The 16,325-nt window shown below is 46.7% G+C and overlaps 1 protein-coding gene across 5 annotated transcripts in view; it reads right to left on the bottom strand.

The window, feature by feature from the left end:
- Window positions 1–16,325, bottom strand: part of DAAM2 (dishevelled associated activator of morphogenesis 2) — a 111,264-nt gene that overhangs the window by 33,703 nt on the left and 61,236 nt on the right. For 4 of the 5 annotated variants that reach the window (XM_037052076.1, XM_037052067.1, XM_037052104.1 and 1 more), the window contains 5 exons: window positions 13,047–13,271; window positions 7,520–7,609; window positions 4,683–4,757; window positions 3,805–3,899; window positions 99–432 (listed from right to left, as the gene is read on the bottom strand). In XM_037052076.1, coding sequence (XP_036907971.1) covers window positions 99–432; window positions 3,805–3,899; window positions 4,683–4,757; window positions 7,520–7,609; window positions 13,047–13,214 — 762 coding nt within the window. In that variant the 5' untranslated portion in view covers window positions 13,215–13,271. Of the gene's footprint in view, window positions 1–98; window positions 433–3,804; window positions 3,900–4,682; window positions 4,758–7,519; window positions 7,610–13,046; window positions 13,272–13,429; window positions 13,449–16,325 lie in introns of those variants that run through there. The other variant, XM_037052094.1, reaches the window with a different exon arrangement.

The following is a 16,325-nucleotide window of genomic DNA, read 5'->3' as shown; positions in this document are numbered from 1 at the left end:
GAACCCATGTTCTAGCAAGAAGTCTATTTTCCCAGCCAAATGCCTATCTCTTAAATCCCCTCTTGTGTTTGTACACAAGCCCTCTGCAGGCACCTCACCTGGAAGCGTGTCCGCTCTGCAGCATACACCTGGTAGTGCAGCATGGCCTGCAGCACTTTCTTGTGACCGCCAGGCACTAGGCACACGGCGCCAAGGATCTCTAGCACAGCTACCTTGGTCTTGCTGTTCTCAGTGCGCAGGCTCTGTGCAATGGTGCTGATGGCCTCAGGCTGTGCCAGCACATGAGCCCGCCCCTGAGAGTTGTTCATCAAAGCCTTGATGCAGCCAATGAGGGATGTGTGGATGCGGCTCTCGCAGGTGGCGTGGTCCATGCTCCGGAGGAAATTCAGCAGACATGTCAAGCCATCCAGTTCAATGAAGCGGGTCACAAACCTGCCCAGGCCAGAGTTGTTAGCAGAACAGACATCCTGCATTTGCATATTAACTATTTGTAAATTGTTTTCCCATTACCTGTGTACCATTGTGTCCCACCTACAGTAACCACTTGGCTCATTTTTAAAGTGTATCTAAAGCACTGAAATCCTATCATTCCAGAGGGGACTTGCATCTTATGTGCATTTTAAATACTCTGCATTTGCATGTTATTGACTGTCAATTGCACACCTATGGTGCTGTGTATGTGAAAGTAATGATCATGACAATGATTACAATAATTATTATAGCTGTTAAATCTGAAGACTCATCTCCAGGGAGGATAGAAATTAAGAAAATTAAAGTCAGACGACAAGGAAGACTTCCAGACCAGGGGAGGGTGGGGGTAGTGTACCAGCCACGGCTCTAGTGGGGTGTCCAACCCATGGCCCACGGGCCACATGCAGCCCAGGATGGCTATGAATGCAGCCCAACACAAAATCCTAAATTTACTTAAAACCCTTTTTTTTTTTGCTCATCAGTTTTTGTTAGTGTTTGTGTATTTAATGTGTAGCCCAAGACAACTCTTCTTCTTCCAGTGTGGCCCAGAGACACCAAAAGGTTGGACTCCCCTGTGAGGGTACTCTTCAAGGAGTCTTTAAGAAAACAGCCAAGTCATCTTGAAATGTCAGCAGAAACACTACAACCATTTAGTTAAGGGGTTCTTAACCTACAGCCTGTGTTTCCTTAAAGGGTCTCTGGCTAGCATTCAAGGCTCCATGAACTTGGATGGAAAAATGAAATTATACAGGCATATCTCATTTTATTGCACTTTATGCTGACTTGCTGAAGGCTCAGATAATGGTTACCATTTTTAGCAATTTAATATTTTTAAGGTGCATACACTGTTTCTTAAGCATAATTCTGAGGCATACTTAATAGACTACAGTATAGCATAAACATAACTCTCATGTGCACTGGGAACGAACAATTCAGTTTGACTTGCTGTGTTGTAATATTCACTTTGTTGCAATAATCTGGAACCAAACCTACAATATCTCTGATATGCCTGTACTTTTATTTTTGATAACCTTTAACTGAAATTTAGCATTTCCTTCAATGATAAATGTAGGTAATAAAAGACAGTGGTAGTAGCAGAATCTGTGACTTTGGCACCCAAAGAAATCACAGCGATTTTCATATCAAGTTACAGTTGTTGCAGGTATCTCAAAATATCATTTACCCTCATCAGCACTTCAAAATTATGATTGCTAGTTCTTGCTATTTAAGGCACATTTATTGCTATTTCAGAAATTTTTAATATTTGGCAACTGTATTTCAATTTAATGATTTATTTTTAATCCTATCTAATTTTATCTATTTTACTTTACTACTTAAAAAATTCTGAAAGCAGTCCATAGGTTTCATTTGGGTGCTGATGTCATCTGTGGCGCACATGCGCACGAGCAAGCTTAGAACCCTAGATTTATAGAACAGGAAGTGATGATCTGAGGAATGTCATAAATGAAACTGAGGGAGCTACTACATACAATACATTGGATCCCAAGTGTATATGTGTGTATTTCTATGTTATTCAAATATACCCAGGAAAAAAATTACTCAAATTAAGTTGTTAAACTAGGTATTATTTACCTTACAGTATGTCTTCTGTATTCCACTAAATGTTTACCATGACTATGTGTAACTTTTGTAATTAGAAGTATATCAAGGGAAAGAAAAATTAATTGAAGTGGGAGACAAATCCGACAACCCCCCATGACCCCTTTACTTCCTGATCCCGCATCGGTCCTGCAGCCCCTTCCCATGCCTGACCCCCACTCCATCCTGAAAGACAAGTGGAGACTAGGGTGCTCCGTTCTCCTTGGGGCTCTGTTTCCAGGCTCCTGGGGCAGAGACCTCAGCCCAGATAATGCACACATTACTGTGCCTGTAAAAGTTAAAAGACTGGCTCTCTGGAGAAAGAAATAAAAGACCTGTAGCGTTTGCCAATATCCATGGTATAAATGCTCCCTGCACAGCTGACTTCAAGCCATCAATGTGATGCCATTGGACGTGGAGTTAGGAAGAGCTGTACCATTTATAGTACTTCTGCCATGCACACACAACAGGAATAAACTCAAGAGCATATACAATAGTGAAGATTATACAGAACTGTAAAACAGAGTCAAATCATTAGGGAACTAGGGAGTGATAAATTGAGTACTTATCATCTGCTTTTGACATAATTCACTTCATCATCAATCTATATTAAGTTGCATTTTAATCACAATTATGTGTAACAATCGGTTTGCACAACTGCTGAAAATTTAACACGTGGCTCTCACAAGCCAGGACAAGCCAGCTCCCAGACAGGAAAACCCACGCCGCTCGTCCTCTCTTTGGACCCTCACACTACGCGGCTTGGGAGTGGGCCTTTCTCCCCGCTTTTCCTTGCCATTTTCGTGGCTACCACTCGACGCGGAGGACGCGTCCCATCCGAGGACACCGCTCCTCCCCTAGCGGCCGGCCGTTGCGCTCCTCGCCCACACGCGGAGACGTCGATCTCCGAGCGCTTTCCCGCCCTCGAACGTACCGCCCCCTTCCTTCCGGCCCTACCCTCCCAAGAGAAGCAGGCAGAACTGTAAAACAGAGTCAAATCATTAGGGAACTAGGGAGTGATAAATTGAGTACTTATCATCTGCTTTTGACATAATTCACTTCATCATCAATCTATATTAAGTTGCATTTTAATCACAATTATGTGTAACAATCGGTTTGCACAACTGCTGAAAATTTAACACGTGGCTCTCACAAGCCAGGACAAGCCAGCTCCCAGACAGGAGAACCCACGCCGCTCGTCCTCTCTTTGGACCCTCACACTACGCGGCTTGGGAGTGGGCCTTTCTTCCCGCTTTTCCTTGCCATTTTCGTGGCTACCACTCCACGCGGAGGACCCGTCCCGTCCGCGGACACCGCTCCTCCCTAGCGGCCGGCCGTTGCGCTCCTCGCCCACACGCGGGGACTTCGATCTCGAGAGCTTTCCCGCCCTCGAACGTACCGCCCCCTTCCTTCCGGCCCTACCCTCCCAAGAGAAGCAGGTACCTGCCTGCAAGTTCTCTTTGGGTAGCTCTTCTAGACCGAGGCTTATCGCATTGTCCCACGTCCACCGCCCGTCCCCCGGGACACGTCCGTCTCCCCGCCGCAGCCTCCCAGCTCCTCAGAAAGAGGGGGTGAGGGGGCCGGCGTGAAGTACCTCTTGGGAATGCTGGGGGGCAGAGCGGCCACAGGGGGCCAGGGGGGGCCAGCGCTGCCTGGTGCTTCCGGAAGTTGGGGGGAGCCCCTGGGTGAAGGGCTGCGGACAGGAGTGGGGGGCGGAGAAACAGAGGCAGTCACCTCATAGGCTGCGTCCGGAGAGCCGTCTTCAGGGCCTCCACAACCTGGTTCCTCATCTCCGTCTCCTCCTCGTCCAGCGCGTACAGACTCTGCATCTGAGGCAGGTAGAGAGGGGCGTGGGCCCGCTGGCCCCGCCCCCAGCCCTCACCCCTCCCCCCTAGCCCAGGGGTGAGGGGCCACCTCGCCTCGGGAAGGGGAGCGGGGCTTGCGGGGGGGGGGGGGGGGGGGGCGGGGGGCGGCTAAGGCCGAGTGCCGGACTCTGGGAAGACTCGGCTCTGGTCCCGGACTCCACATTCCTCATCGGTCAAATGGGGAGAATTATGGGCCCAGCGGTTATCCCAGGCTTGTGCAGTACACAGACAGGGCGACGTTTAAGTGTTTGGGGGACTCGAAAGTCACACAGGGAGGAGCGGGATGACGACGACATCTTGGGGGGGGGGGGTGCCTGATCTGCAGCGAGTGGGTGCGAGGTGCGGGGGAAGGTGGCGCAGGCTTGCTCTCCCCTAGGGCCTCTCTCAGTGGGGCCAGGAGGAGAGGCNGGGGGTGGGGGGGGGGGGGCGGGGGCGGCGGCTAAGGCCGAGTGCCGGACTCTGGGAAGACTCGGCTCTGGCCCCGGACTCCACATTCCTCATCGGTCAAATGGGGAGAATTATGGGCCCAGCGGTTATCCCAGGCTTGTGCAGTACACAAACAGGGCGACGTTTAAGTGTTTGGGGGACTCGAAAGTCACACAGGGAGGAGCGGGATGACGACGACATCTTGGGGGGGGGGTGCCTGATCTGCAGCGAGTGGGTGCGAGGTGCGGGGGAAGGTGGCGCAGGCTTGCTCTCCCCTAGGGCCTCTCTCAGTGGGGCCAGGAGGAGAGGCGCGCCGCTCACCGCAGCCATGGAGTTGATGCGGTCGATGTAATAGTCAGGCCAGCTGGTCGCCATCTTGTTGGGGTCCTCCTGCTCCTGCAACAAGAAGAAGTGGATGGACTCACCTGCTGACAGGCCTGTGGCCTGAGATCCTCAGTGCGGTTCTGGACAGAGCCCCCCTCCCCGCCGAGACGGGTGACGTCCCGGAAACTACGCAGCCCCCCTAACGGGAGGCCTCCGTTTCTTCCTCGGTAAAATGTGGATGATAAACACTGAATCTCATGACTGGCTAATCACATGGGCAGAAACCAGGCAGGTATATATACATTTTCCACGAATAATATGTATAAGTAACAATAAATTCATTTTTCCCTTTTACATGTGTTCTGACTCCATTTAATAAAGCATCTGTTGAATATAATGAAATTTGGGCTGATATTTTATACATCTGTTTTTTCAAATTTATTTTTCAGATACTATCATTCTCATGCTTTACAAAAGTACTTGGTTTGTGATAGTTTGAGAATTTAAAAACTTGGTCTTTCTCCCAGATAGTTTGAGAAACACTGATAGGAGGAAGCATTTGGTGGAATGCCTGGCACTTAGTAGGTGCTCAATAAATAACTTTACAGAAAGAAAGCGTATGAGAAACTCCCAAGATTCACGGGGGTCTGTGTAGCTGGGAGGCGGAGCCTATATCCCAAGGCCTTTGGCTTAATTGTCCGGTCTCAAGACGCCTCAATTCCACCCCAAGTGTGGACAAGAAAGATGCGAGTTGGATAAACATCAATGTTGACTGAAAAATCTAGTCCTCTCCTCAGCCAACAGATCTTCTGGGCATTACACAGACCCAGCTCATTCCTGTCCTTGTCCCATTTGGCTGTTTTTTCTTGTCTGCTCTCTGCCAATCTCCTGCTTCCAAATCGGCATGAAAACCTACCTCCTCCAGAACCTGTCTGCCAGCTGGCCTGAACTTTACCCTGAACCCCTCAGCTCCATCCACTTGGGATTCATGATTTGGTTTCATAAAATCCAAATTTTAGACCAGTGGGAAAGCTGCCTTGATTTGATTTTTGTGACTTCATGTGACTATATATGTTAAATCTCAATGCCTGAGGGCCCCAAATTCTATTTTCTACCTTGGAGAAGGGGTCACTGAACCAAAAACAAATGCATCATAAAACACATACTTCCCAGCCTTTGCTGGCTCATCCTTTATCCATTCCATATGCATTTAATGAGCACCTACTATATATCAATCACTGTACTGAATCTTGAAAATACTGAACAGAAAGTCAAAATCTCTGCTTTCCACAGTGTCAGAGTTATGGTGATAAATGCTCTATGGAAGAACTGTCCATAGTGGGCCATGGAAATTCTGGGGGGACTCTAACACACAGGCTCATGACGGGGATGAAGCGGTGGGGGGCTGAGGACTGGGCACAGTTATTAAGATTACTGAAGCAAAGACAGAGGGTGTTACAGACATTGTGGAAAGAGCTGGGGGTTTAAAAGTGAATGGGGGAAATTACAATTTAATTTGGAAAGGAGAGATGGAAGTCCTGACATTTTAATAATTTTTTTTATTTTAGCTGTGTAAGAGATCAACTTAAAGTAACCCCATATAACTCAATTTGGAAAGTGGGGAATCGAGATATGATTAATTTACTCCTGAATTAATTTTCTCATTCCTCCCTCCCCTTCTTCCCATGACTTGAGGTTTTTTTTAAAGACCTGCTTTTCTAACAGTGAGATTCCTAGACATAGAATGTAATATTCTGCAGGCACTTAACAAGTGTGTGTTGAGTGCACTAGACAAAGACTTGCAGTGTGTGCAGCCCACACATCTCATCGCAGGTCGTCATACTTCAGCAGGCCAGGGTTCTAGCCACAGTGCAGCCACTGCCATAGCCAGCTGGTGACTGCAGTGAGTCCATTGTCTCTCAGGCTTTCCTTGCCTCATGTGTAGAATAAAGCACTAGACAGGATGGTTTTTCAGTTCCCTCCAACTCTAAAGTGGTGTATAATGCTAATCCTCCAATTTCATAAAGTTGGCTTTTCTCATTGTGGAGCTCTGGATGGGACAGACTGATGTAGCAGCCAGGACCTAAGTACCAAACACCCACACTCTGAAGTCAAAGGAACAAGCTGCAAGCCTGAAAAGTTGCAAAGGGGAGGGAAGGAGGAAGGTGGATTAAAAAAAAAAAACAACAACAGTGAAAGAAACAGGCTCACATAGGGGGCAAGAGAGACAGAAAGAAAGGGATGCGCAATGAGACACAGACGGAAAAAGACAGGAAGACAGAAGAAACAGAGGGAAGGAGCTAAAATCCAATTAAGCCCTTACTGAAGCCGCAAACCCTTTCCTAAGGAGGATCAGGATCAGAAGGCTGAGGGCACCTTTTAATGAACTAGAGGAGAGGGAGGCCTCTTGTGACCCTGATATGCATGTTGCCCCGGGAGGGCAAGCCTGGGTCAGGACAGGTGGAAAAGATGCTGAAAAGGTCATGACCCTCCCTCCCAAACTGAGTCTTCACAACAAAGCTGCCCAGCTATAGCCCAAGTTGGCATACCCTCCAGGCATGGGTCCAGGCACAGAAGGGAGTCCTGATTTGTCACCTTTGTGCCTCTCCAACCCAACACCACTCCTGGAAGCCAGCAGACACCCACTTAAAGGGTTTTTGAAAAATAGAATTCTATTTCCCTGAGTGTAAGCTCTGTGAGATGTTTTTTTTTATCCTGACTTTTCCTCTTTTGTTCCTTCATCATCTAGAACAGTGCTGGTGTGTAAAAAATACACCAGGAGCCACGTCATGCCATGGCCCTGAGATGGCAGCAGAAGAAGTCAGAGACAGCACCTTCTTCTTGCTGCAGTAGATCTGCCATTTCTTCTCAGGGGGCAGCGCAAACACAGCCTCCCGGTTTTTGTCGGTGAGATCCAATTCATCCTGCAAAGACAGCAAGAAAAATGGTCTGGTATCCAGAGATGAATACTCAGCCCTCCAGAAAATTACAGTCCCCCCAAAGCTATCTCTCAGCCAACTAGTTTCCTCCCAAAGAGGATCAAAGATATGACAGGACAGTTCTTCCTCTGCTAGAAATAGAGCCCATCCACTTGCTTCAACCCAAGCCTGTACTGCTTTTATACACACATCTCCTGCAATGCATTGCTCTCCCTTAATCTTCACACCCCCCGGGTTTCTTCCTTCCTTTGTCATTCTTAAACTCGTCAACACCACAAGTCAAGGCCAGACAAAGAAAACAGTCATTCTACAGATCCAGTCCTTGCCCCTATTCTGAAAGTTACTGTGACCATGTAGTCGCTCCTCCAGAAAGATTCCTCTAACCTCAGCATGGATCCCAACAAGTCTGGGGGGAACTGGTGAGGATGAGAGACTGAGCAACTCTCCTGGCTTGGAGGGCATGCCATACCAAAGGAGTCGCTGACCTGCTTCCCCAGAGGAGTTTTTGCCAGAGGCAGCCAATCTGCCCACATGACCCCCAAGACAAGGCAGGGAATGTGGGGCTCTGGCAGGCCAGGTCACACTTTTCTGGGGAGAATGGAGAAGTTTCTGACTTCAAAGAACTTGGGGCAGCTCTGTGGGTAGTTTTGGGTAAATTTATAGATTTGGCTCTGCTGGATGGCCCCTAAAAGGCTCTCTTCTTGAAGATTTTTTTTTGCCTGTGATTCATGAGCAATGTTCAACCTCATCAAAGACATGATTAATGGACCGGGGGAGCACACAGTGCACTTCTCAACTCAATTACTAAGAGGGTTTTTAAACCAAAAGCAAAACTTGCATTAAGATAATAAAGCACAGTATTACTAACCTTTTTATTTTAAAGAATGATAAACAGTTAAAATGATATCTAAACAAAGTATGAATATTTATACCTTTTCCCCTATACTTTTAAAAAAAGTCCTCACCTGAGGATATTTTTCCATTGTGTTTAGAGAGAGAGGAAGGGAAAAAGAAAAACATCGATGCAAGAGAGAAGCATCAATTGGTTGCCTCCCATATGTGTCTGGACTGGGGATCCAACCTGAAACCTAGGTGTGTGCTCCAATGGGGAATTGAAACCACAACCTTTCAGTTACGGGATGGCATTCTAACCAATTGAGCCACACAAGCCAGGGTTTTCCTATACTTCTATTCATGGGAGAACATTTAAGATTTTCCTTCACTCAGACCAAAACTGTCTAATAGGAATATAACATGAGCCATGTGTATTTTTAAAATATCTCAGTCACATTAAAAAACTAAGAAATATAATTTTATATTTTGTTTAACCCAAACTATCTAAAATATCACCATATCTACATGCAGACAATGTAAAAAAATAATCATTCAGGTATTTTACATAAAACCTGATGTGTATTTTACCCTTACAGCTCATCTCAGTTCAGACCAGCCACATTCCACATGGTCAGCAGCCTTACACGACCACACAACCAGTGCTGTCACCTTGGACAGCTCATACAAAGGCCATTTGAAACAATGCCCAGCAGTTCACCTGCCTTTGGAAACAAAGACTCCTGCAGATCTAATGCTAAAAACAAAGGTTCTTCCCTGGAACCACTCTTGACATAACCCAGGAGTGTCCATAGTCAAAATTTCCAGAGCCCTGCTTGAGGTTCCTTTAGTATTTTTTTCCATGGTCAGGCTCAGAAATAAAAGAAAAAGTAGAATTATTCAACTTGTATTTTCCAGGACAAACTCTGCACCTCTTCTGCTTTGTTAACACAGTTAGTTCCACCCAGAATGCCCTCCCTGAACTCCTACCCACCCTGTGGGCCTGGTCTGACTCCCAAGCTCAAAGTCAGCCCCCCCTAGCAAGTCTTCTGCAGACCTTCTCAGGTAAGAATGCTTCTTCCTTCCTGAATTCCAGAACAGTTAAATTCAACATTATATTGCAGTCATTTATGCATTTGTCTTTTCTCACCAGTGGTCTCTGTCACAAAAACAATGGACATTTCTTGGCAATTTGGCTCAGCCCAGATAGCACATGACTCTTATTGAATCTCTCTACCCTGGTGTCTTTGACAGCCACACTCTTGGGCAGTCACTCCTGCTTCACCTTAGGTTCCCCTTGGGCTCCCTCAATGACGTCTCCCCTCCTCTCCTAACATCAAAGTCCCTCAGGACACCATCCTGGTTCCTTTTTTCTCCTCCCTTGATGCTTCCCTGGGTGAAGCCTTCTCAGTAATTCCCAAAGACTCAATCATTATTCTGAATTCTCTTAAACCCATACCTCCAGCACACCAGTTTCCTGAGCTCTGGATCCTGGGACCCTTCCGCCTCCTGTACTTAACTGCTTTGAGGTACCTTACACACCTATGTAGTGTTATTATGTGCCAGACATTGTTCTAAGTGCTTAATGTTTACTCATTAAAGGTGCTATAGCCCATCTTACAGATGAAAGAATATGCAAACTGAGTTCATCATCCCAATCCTCTAAACCCAAGTGTCCGCTGGCATATCGTGTCCTGTACAGGGTCCAACATCCACCCAGTTCCTCATGTCAGGAACCTGGGAGTTCCTTAACTCCTACTCACTCAGCCATCCCAACAAGTGCTATCATAGTTTCTCCTAAATAGCTCTTGAATCTGTCCACTTCTGTTTATCCCCACTGCTAACACTTGAGTCCAAGACACGATTCTTCCTATTTTGGACTACACCAAGAGCCTCTTAATGGTCTACCCAGGACCATTCTTCAACAGAGTACCCTGAATGGTCTATTAGAAAAGTAGATTGGATCACCTCAAAGCCCTCTTTAAAGCCTTCAGTGGCTTTCTATAACCCTTTGAATTAAACCCAAATGCTCAGTTCTTCCCGTTTATATGGTGTCTCCCAAAAGGACTTGTTCTTTTCTATGGGGGACCCTTTGATTGTTCCATACCCCCACTCACATATCTAACCATAACTCTATTTTCAGATATCGGTGGAAGTGTCACTGTTTCAGGGAGACTATCATGACCCCCATTCCAGAATAAAGCTCCTTGCTAAACACTCCCACAGACCCCCTGAATATTCCCTTTCCAATACTTACCACACTTGTCATTGTTCAGGATCAGTGTCCCCTGTTAGACTTCTCGGAGGCAGGGACTGTGCCTACTGGTTCATCATTAAATCCCTGCCCCCACAGAACCCAGCATACAGAAGTGAGCATTTGGATTTAATTCTAAGGGCTAAAGAAAGCCACTGAAGGCTTTAAACAGGGCTTTGAGGTGATCCAATCTACTTTTCTCAATAAACATTTTGTATTTATTTGATCAGTAACTGACGCTAGTCTTCTTATAGACAAGACTTAACTGACTTATCATTGCTTTTGCCAAACTACCTTGTCAGGAGCCCTGCTCACTAAAGGTGCTCAGTAAATACTTGCTGAATAAAAGGGCCACAGGAAGGAATACCTCTCACCATATCCTTCTATCAAAACTCATGCACTCTGTTCAAGAAAATGCATCTGTGATAATGTAAGATATACACTGTTGATCTTTGTTCCCAGGCCCTAGCACAGAGTTCCTAAATCCCCTGGCATTTCCTCGGTGATAAGAGCCTCTTTTCTTCTAGTGAGGCAACTCTTCACAAGACCTAGGTCACTTCCAGATGGGGGCTGGCCACCAGAAAGATCAAGCCTTGATTAGAAGCCTAGAAATTTCAGCCTCATATCCCCAACTCCTGAGAGAGGGCTGGAGATTGAGCTAAAGCTTGCCTACACGATGAACTTCATAAAGCCCCGAAATGGCAAGGCACCAAGAGCTTCTGGGTTGTTAAACCTAAACTCCACAAAGACTAAAGCTTTTGTTCTCAGGGCAGGAGAAGCCTTGCTGCCCTTACCTTTCCAAGCATTATCCTATGTACCCCTTTATCTGGCTGTTCATTACTGTTCTTTATAATACCTTTTGTAATAAACTGGCATTAGGAAGAAAAGTGTTTCCCTGAGTTCTGTGAACCATTCTAGCAAATTATTGAACCTGACGAGGGGACCGTGGGAACCCCCAATTTGCATCTAGTTGAACAGAAGAGTGGGTAGCCTGGGAACCCACTACTTGTGGTTGGTGTATAAAGTGGGGGGCAGTCTGCTGGGCCTGAACCCTTAAACCATGGGGTCTGTGCCAATTCCAGGTAGTTCGTGCCAGAACCAAATTAAGTCGTAGGATACCCAGTTGGCGTCCACAGAGAATTGCTTGGTGTGGAATTCCACACACTTGGTGGCAGCAGTATTTTGAGTAAAACACAGATCTCAGTAGTGCTGACTAATACCCATCAGGCTCCACGTGCTAGTCTACTCTAGGAAACACTTTGCTCTCTCCCACCCTCTCCCCATCCCAAGAAAAAGGTATAAATTAGGACAATGAGTTTTCCTAAATCTGATGTAATGTGGAAGGTAGACAACTTTTTCACATAAATGTCATGGTCTCATCTTACAGTGTCCTGTTATTTGAAGGCTAGGTGGCCTTAATCAGATATGTCTGTTATTGAATTCAAGTATGATGTCTCATTCCAAATCACGCTGTATTGTTTCTCCACTGGTCCACCGGGAGTATGAGTGACCAAGGAAGGGCTCACAGTAGATGACCTTGTGCTTATCACTCTGCTCTATGCCCCGGTAAAGCCTGAGTCCTGGGCACAGGTGCTACCTCCCTGACCTTGGACTCTCCCTGGATTGCAGGCTGGTCTCACCATCAGACCTCCAAAGACAGGGATCATGCATCTTTCCTGTTCTGCCTCTTTGTGGTCAGAGGATGATGTTTCACACACAGGCACAATGTTGCTCTAGTCCAGACAGGTGTCAAAGAATCAAGGAGAGCTAATGACAGTGTGAGTGACAGAGCCTCCCTAAGGCTAGACATGGGATTTGGTCATCTCACACCCGAGTCAGCTCCAGGTGTGGTGTAGGCATCTCCATCTCCATACTTCTAGCCAGTCATCCCCTGTTCTGACTCACCCACTGTCTGCCTACAAAATTCCACCCTGTCTCTTCTTCCCAAGCCTGAGACAGAAGGATCCCAGGGATATTCTGGAGAGCCAAACACAGAATGGTGTCAAGTGTTCTGATGTTCTTTGAGCTCTCACTGCTTCATTTTACATAAGTCTTGACTTACTCTTTTCATGGTGGCCTAACCGCTAGCCCATTAGGTCAAGAATCCAAAGGAGACATGAGGTAGGCCCCTTCTTCTGAGGGTACAGTTCACAGTAAGTGACTGTTTCTCCCACAGAGTGTAAGTCCCCCACTGTCCTGGGGGTCCTACCTCAGCCCCAAGCAGAACTTCAGAGGTGAAGACCCCAGCACATGGGCCCCTGCCCTCTATCTTACTTTACCTGCTCCAGCCATTCATTCCCCTCCTCATTGTCAACATGGTCCCTGCCCCTTACTCACCACCAGCTCTGCGAAGCGGACGTTAAGCTCCTCTGGGTTTGGAATAGGACTGGAGAACTCCATGTACTGCAGGGGGCTGCTGTCCCGGAGGTTGATCTCAGGGAGGTCGCCGCCCCCAAAGCAGCACAGGAAGCCCAGGCCATGGCGACTCCTCTTGCGGGGGGCCATGGTCACCACAGGCCAGGGAATAATCAACAGGCAGGTGCCCTAGGTCCTCATTGTGATCTGAGTAAGAGGAGAACAGAGAGCACAGAGTGGTCAGGCATGCAGCCAGGTAGGCGTGACTGTGGTCCCTCTGCCACTGTAACTCAGTAGCCCTTGACTCAATTGCTGAGCCCCTTCCCTTCTCCCACTGCATCTCTGCTTTCTCTGGCTCCTTCTACCTGAGGCACTTCTTCCTCACCACACCCTTTCAGTGTGTCCTCACCCTTTCAGACTGCCACTCTGTGCCGTGAAGAGAAGAAAGGAGGTCGAAAATGGCATTCATCTTACCTCCTCTGTTGCTGTTAGATGGGACCCTATCCCTTATCCTCCAGCAGACCCATTTTCAGAAGGGCTCACCCACTCCATTCATTCTGGGGTTTGGGGATACCCGGTTTAAAGGTTTACTACAATGGGGGAAAAAGAGTTAGTATTTCTAAGTATTGATTCTTAGCTGTTTCTTCTAGATTTGAGTCATGAACCAAATGATGAGAATGTCTTCATGGTCTTTACCATATCATTGCTAAAAATGTTGACCATAATGAGGATGTGGACAGACCTAGATGGGAATGCCAAAGAACTAGCCATCAATTCTCTCAGAGAGCAGTCCTCCAACAAGCTCTGAATCCACAAACCCATGTAGTTATGTAGCCCTCTTTTCTATAAATACACTACAGGAGATTTTCCTAAAGCCTCACAGAACCTGAGACATTCCTAATCTAGGATATTCCTTTGAAACAAGCTCTAGAACTTTATCAAGAAAAGATAAGTTAAATGTTTCCTAACTTGTTCCTACCGAACTCAAGGTAACTTCTAGAGATCCTTGCTTTGTTTCCTAAGCCCTAACCATCTAGCTGATAACTTAATCATCTGATCCAGCCTCTCATATAAATCATGATGCATTTTAATTGTCATTCTAGAGCTCTTTACCAGCTCCATTTTTTCTTTCTTTATAGACTTTTTAACACACCCAGAAGAGCCTCAAATAACACACAACCTGAGGTTGTCTTGTATTATAGGTCATCTTTTATGTATTTACATATTGGCTCTTTACAGCTATAATGAAGCCTCTCTGAAGGCAGGGGCCATGCCTCCTGCTTCTTTGACACCCCTCCCCCCACTTCTATAGTTAATAATATGCCTTACACTCGGTGAGGGTTCAATAAATATTTCATGGTCAATTGAAAAACAACCTGTGTTCATGGCAAAGGAGGAGAGAGGTCCTTATTAATCAGTCCAGAAATAATGACTAAAATCTCTGATTTCTAGTGGTTGATAAGCCAACAGGAACCCTGTAAGTCTGTTGTTGCCTCCCTCTCTTAAGGTCCCATCTAAAGATCCAAAACTGAAGACACAGATGATTCAGCTGCAAGTCATGTAGCTTCATGGAAGAGAGCAGAAAATTGAGGTCTAGGGAGGGAATGTCTTATCTGAGGCCACACAGGCTAGAGACAGAGCTGGAGCTGAACCCCAGGACCCCAGTGCTCAGGCTATGGTCTGGTCACCACCTTACCAGAGCTCATTTTCCCATATCAATCGTCCTTTTACCCAATGCCCTGGCTTCCTAGTAGCCTCTCTCTGCTACAGAATACCAATCTCAACAGCTTAGTTTAGAAGTAGTTCCAGTCTCTGCCCTGACTGGTGTGGCTCAGTGGATTGAGTCCTAGCCTGTGAACCAAATGGTTGCCAGTTCAATTCCCAGTCAGGGCACATACCTAGGTTGTGGGCCAGGTCCCCAGTAGGGAGGCATGCAAGAGACACATTGATGTTTCTCGCCCTCTCTTTCTCCCTCCCTTCCCCTCTCTCTAAAAATAAATAAATAAAATCTTTTAGAAAAAAGTAGTTCCAGTCTCAAAGGTCCCCTCTAAACCAGCAGAGGGTTATGAAGATCCCAAAGGCCACCTGATTTTCTTTCATCAAAAGGAACTGCTGCCACCACCCCAACTTCCTATCCATCCCTGCTCTAACCTCTCCTCCACTTGAGTGGAGTCTTCTGAGTCATAGGAACTGGGATTTGACTCCTGGCTGAATGACCCTGCACATGTTTCATGAGGCCTTAATTTCTCAGGCCCTAAGGTTTCTCACCTGTGACACCAAGATAATAATCATAGCATCTTCCCCACTGGGTTTTGGTGAAATGTAATTGAGGTAACATAAATAAGATGCCTGGAGCACACCGGGCGCTCACAGCTGCTGTGGCTTCATTATCATTTTCACAGCAAGGTGAGACTTCCCTGCCCAGAACTTGCAACTTGGAGTCCTTATCTAGGCATTGATGGGGCCACCAAGCAGGGCACTGTAGAAACTTAACCCACCTAGATTTAAGAAGCTTCCCAGCTTTGCCTCCAGTAACTGGAAGGTCTGAACTAGAGGATCTGAGCTTTTCCTCAGGCTCTGAGCTACTTCTAGCTGGAAAAGTAAACCCTTATCACTGACCCTACTGGAAAGGTGTAGGTGAACAGAGTGGTTCATTTCTGCAAAACCTTTTTACAAAGACAAGCAATGGAGGTTCCTATATTAGAAAAGAATTAAGAAGCAATATAGAAAAATGGGAAGCAACAACAGAACAAAATCCAGGGGACTTGAATTTGGGCCAGAGGAATTTAACATGCCCCCCACTCCACCACCTACCTTTCTCTCCATGGAAATCTCCCCAGTACCAACAGCTCCATGCCCTTCCTATTCTGTCTCCTTGCCTTACCCCTATCTCTTCCCTGTGGGGACAAGGTCTTCTAGGACTTTGTCCCTAAACATGGACAGACCAGTGGCCTAAGGTCAAATCATCTGGTCACCATCAACTAGCATTCCTATGACTGTCACAGGGTCTCCTCCAGCCCTCTGGCTCCTGCCAGACTTCCCCTCCTGAATGTCACATCACTCCACATTGTGAAGAAAACATATTTCCTCAACTCGGAAGGCAAGGGCTAGTCACCAGCCAGCTGTGGGTCATGGAGTCATGGTGTTACCGTCTCTGGGCCTCAGTTTCCTCTCAGCACAGTCATAGGGTTCAACTGAAGAACCCCCAGAGTCCAGTCAACTCTGACTTTTCACACTCTCTGGCTTGATCTCATTCTCAAA

This window comes from Sturnira hondurensis, unplaced genomic scaffold (genome assembly GCF_014824575.4).
Source record: "Sturnira hondurensis isolate 20B ecotype Veracruz unplaced genomic scaffold, ASM1482457v3 Scaffold0000880, whole genome shotgun sequence".
Taxonomy (NCBI): domain Eukaryota; kingdom Metazoa; phylum Chordata; class Mammalia; order Chiroptera; family Phyllostomidae; genus Sturnira; species Sturnira hondurensis.
Note: the sequence above shows the minus strand (reverse complement) of the source record. Positions and strands in the feature narration are given on the sequence as shown.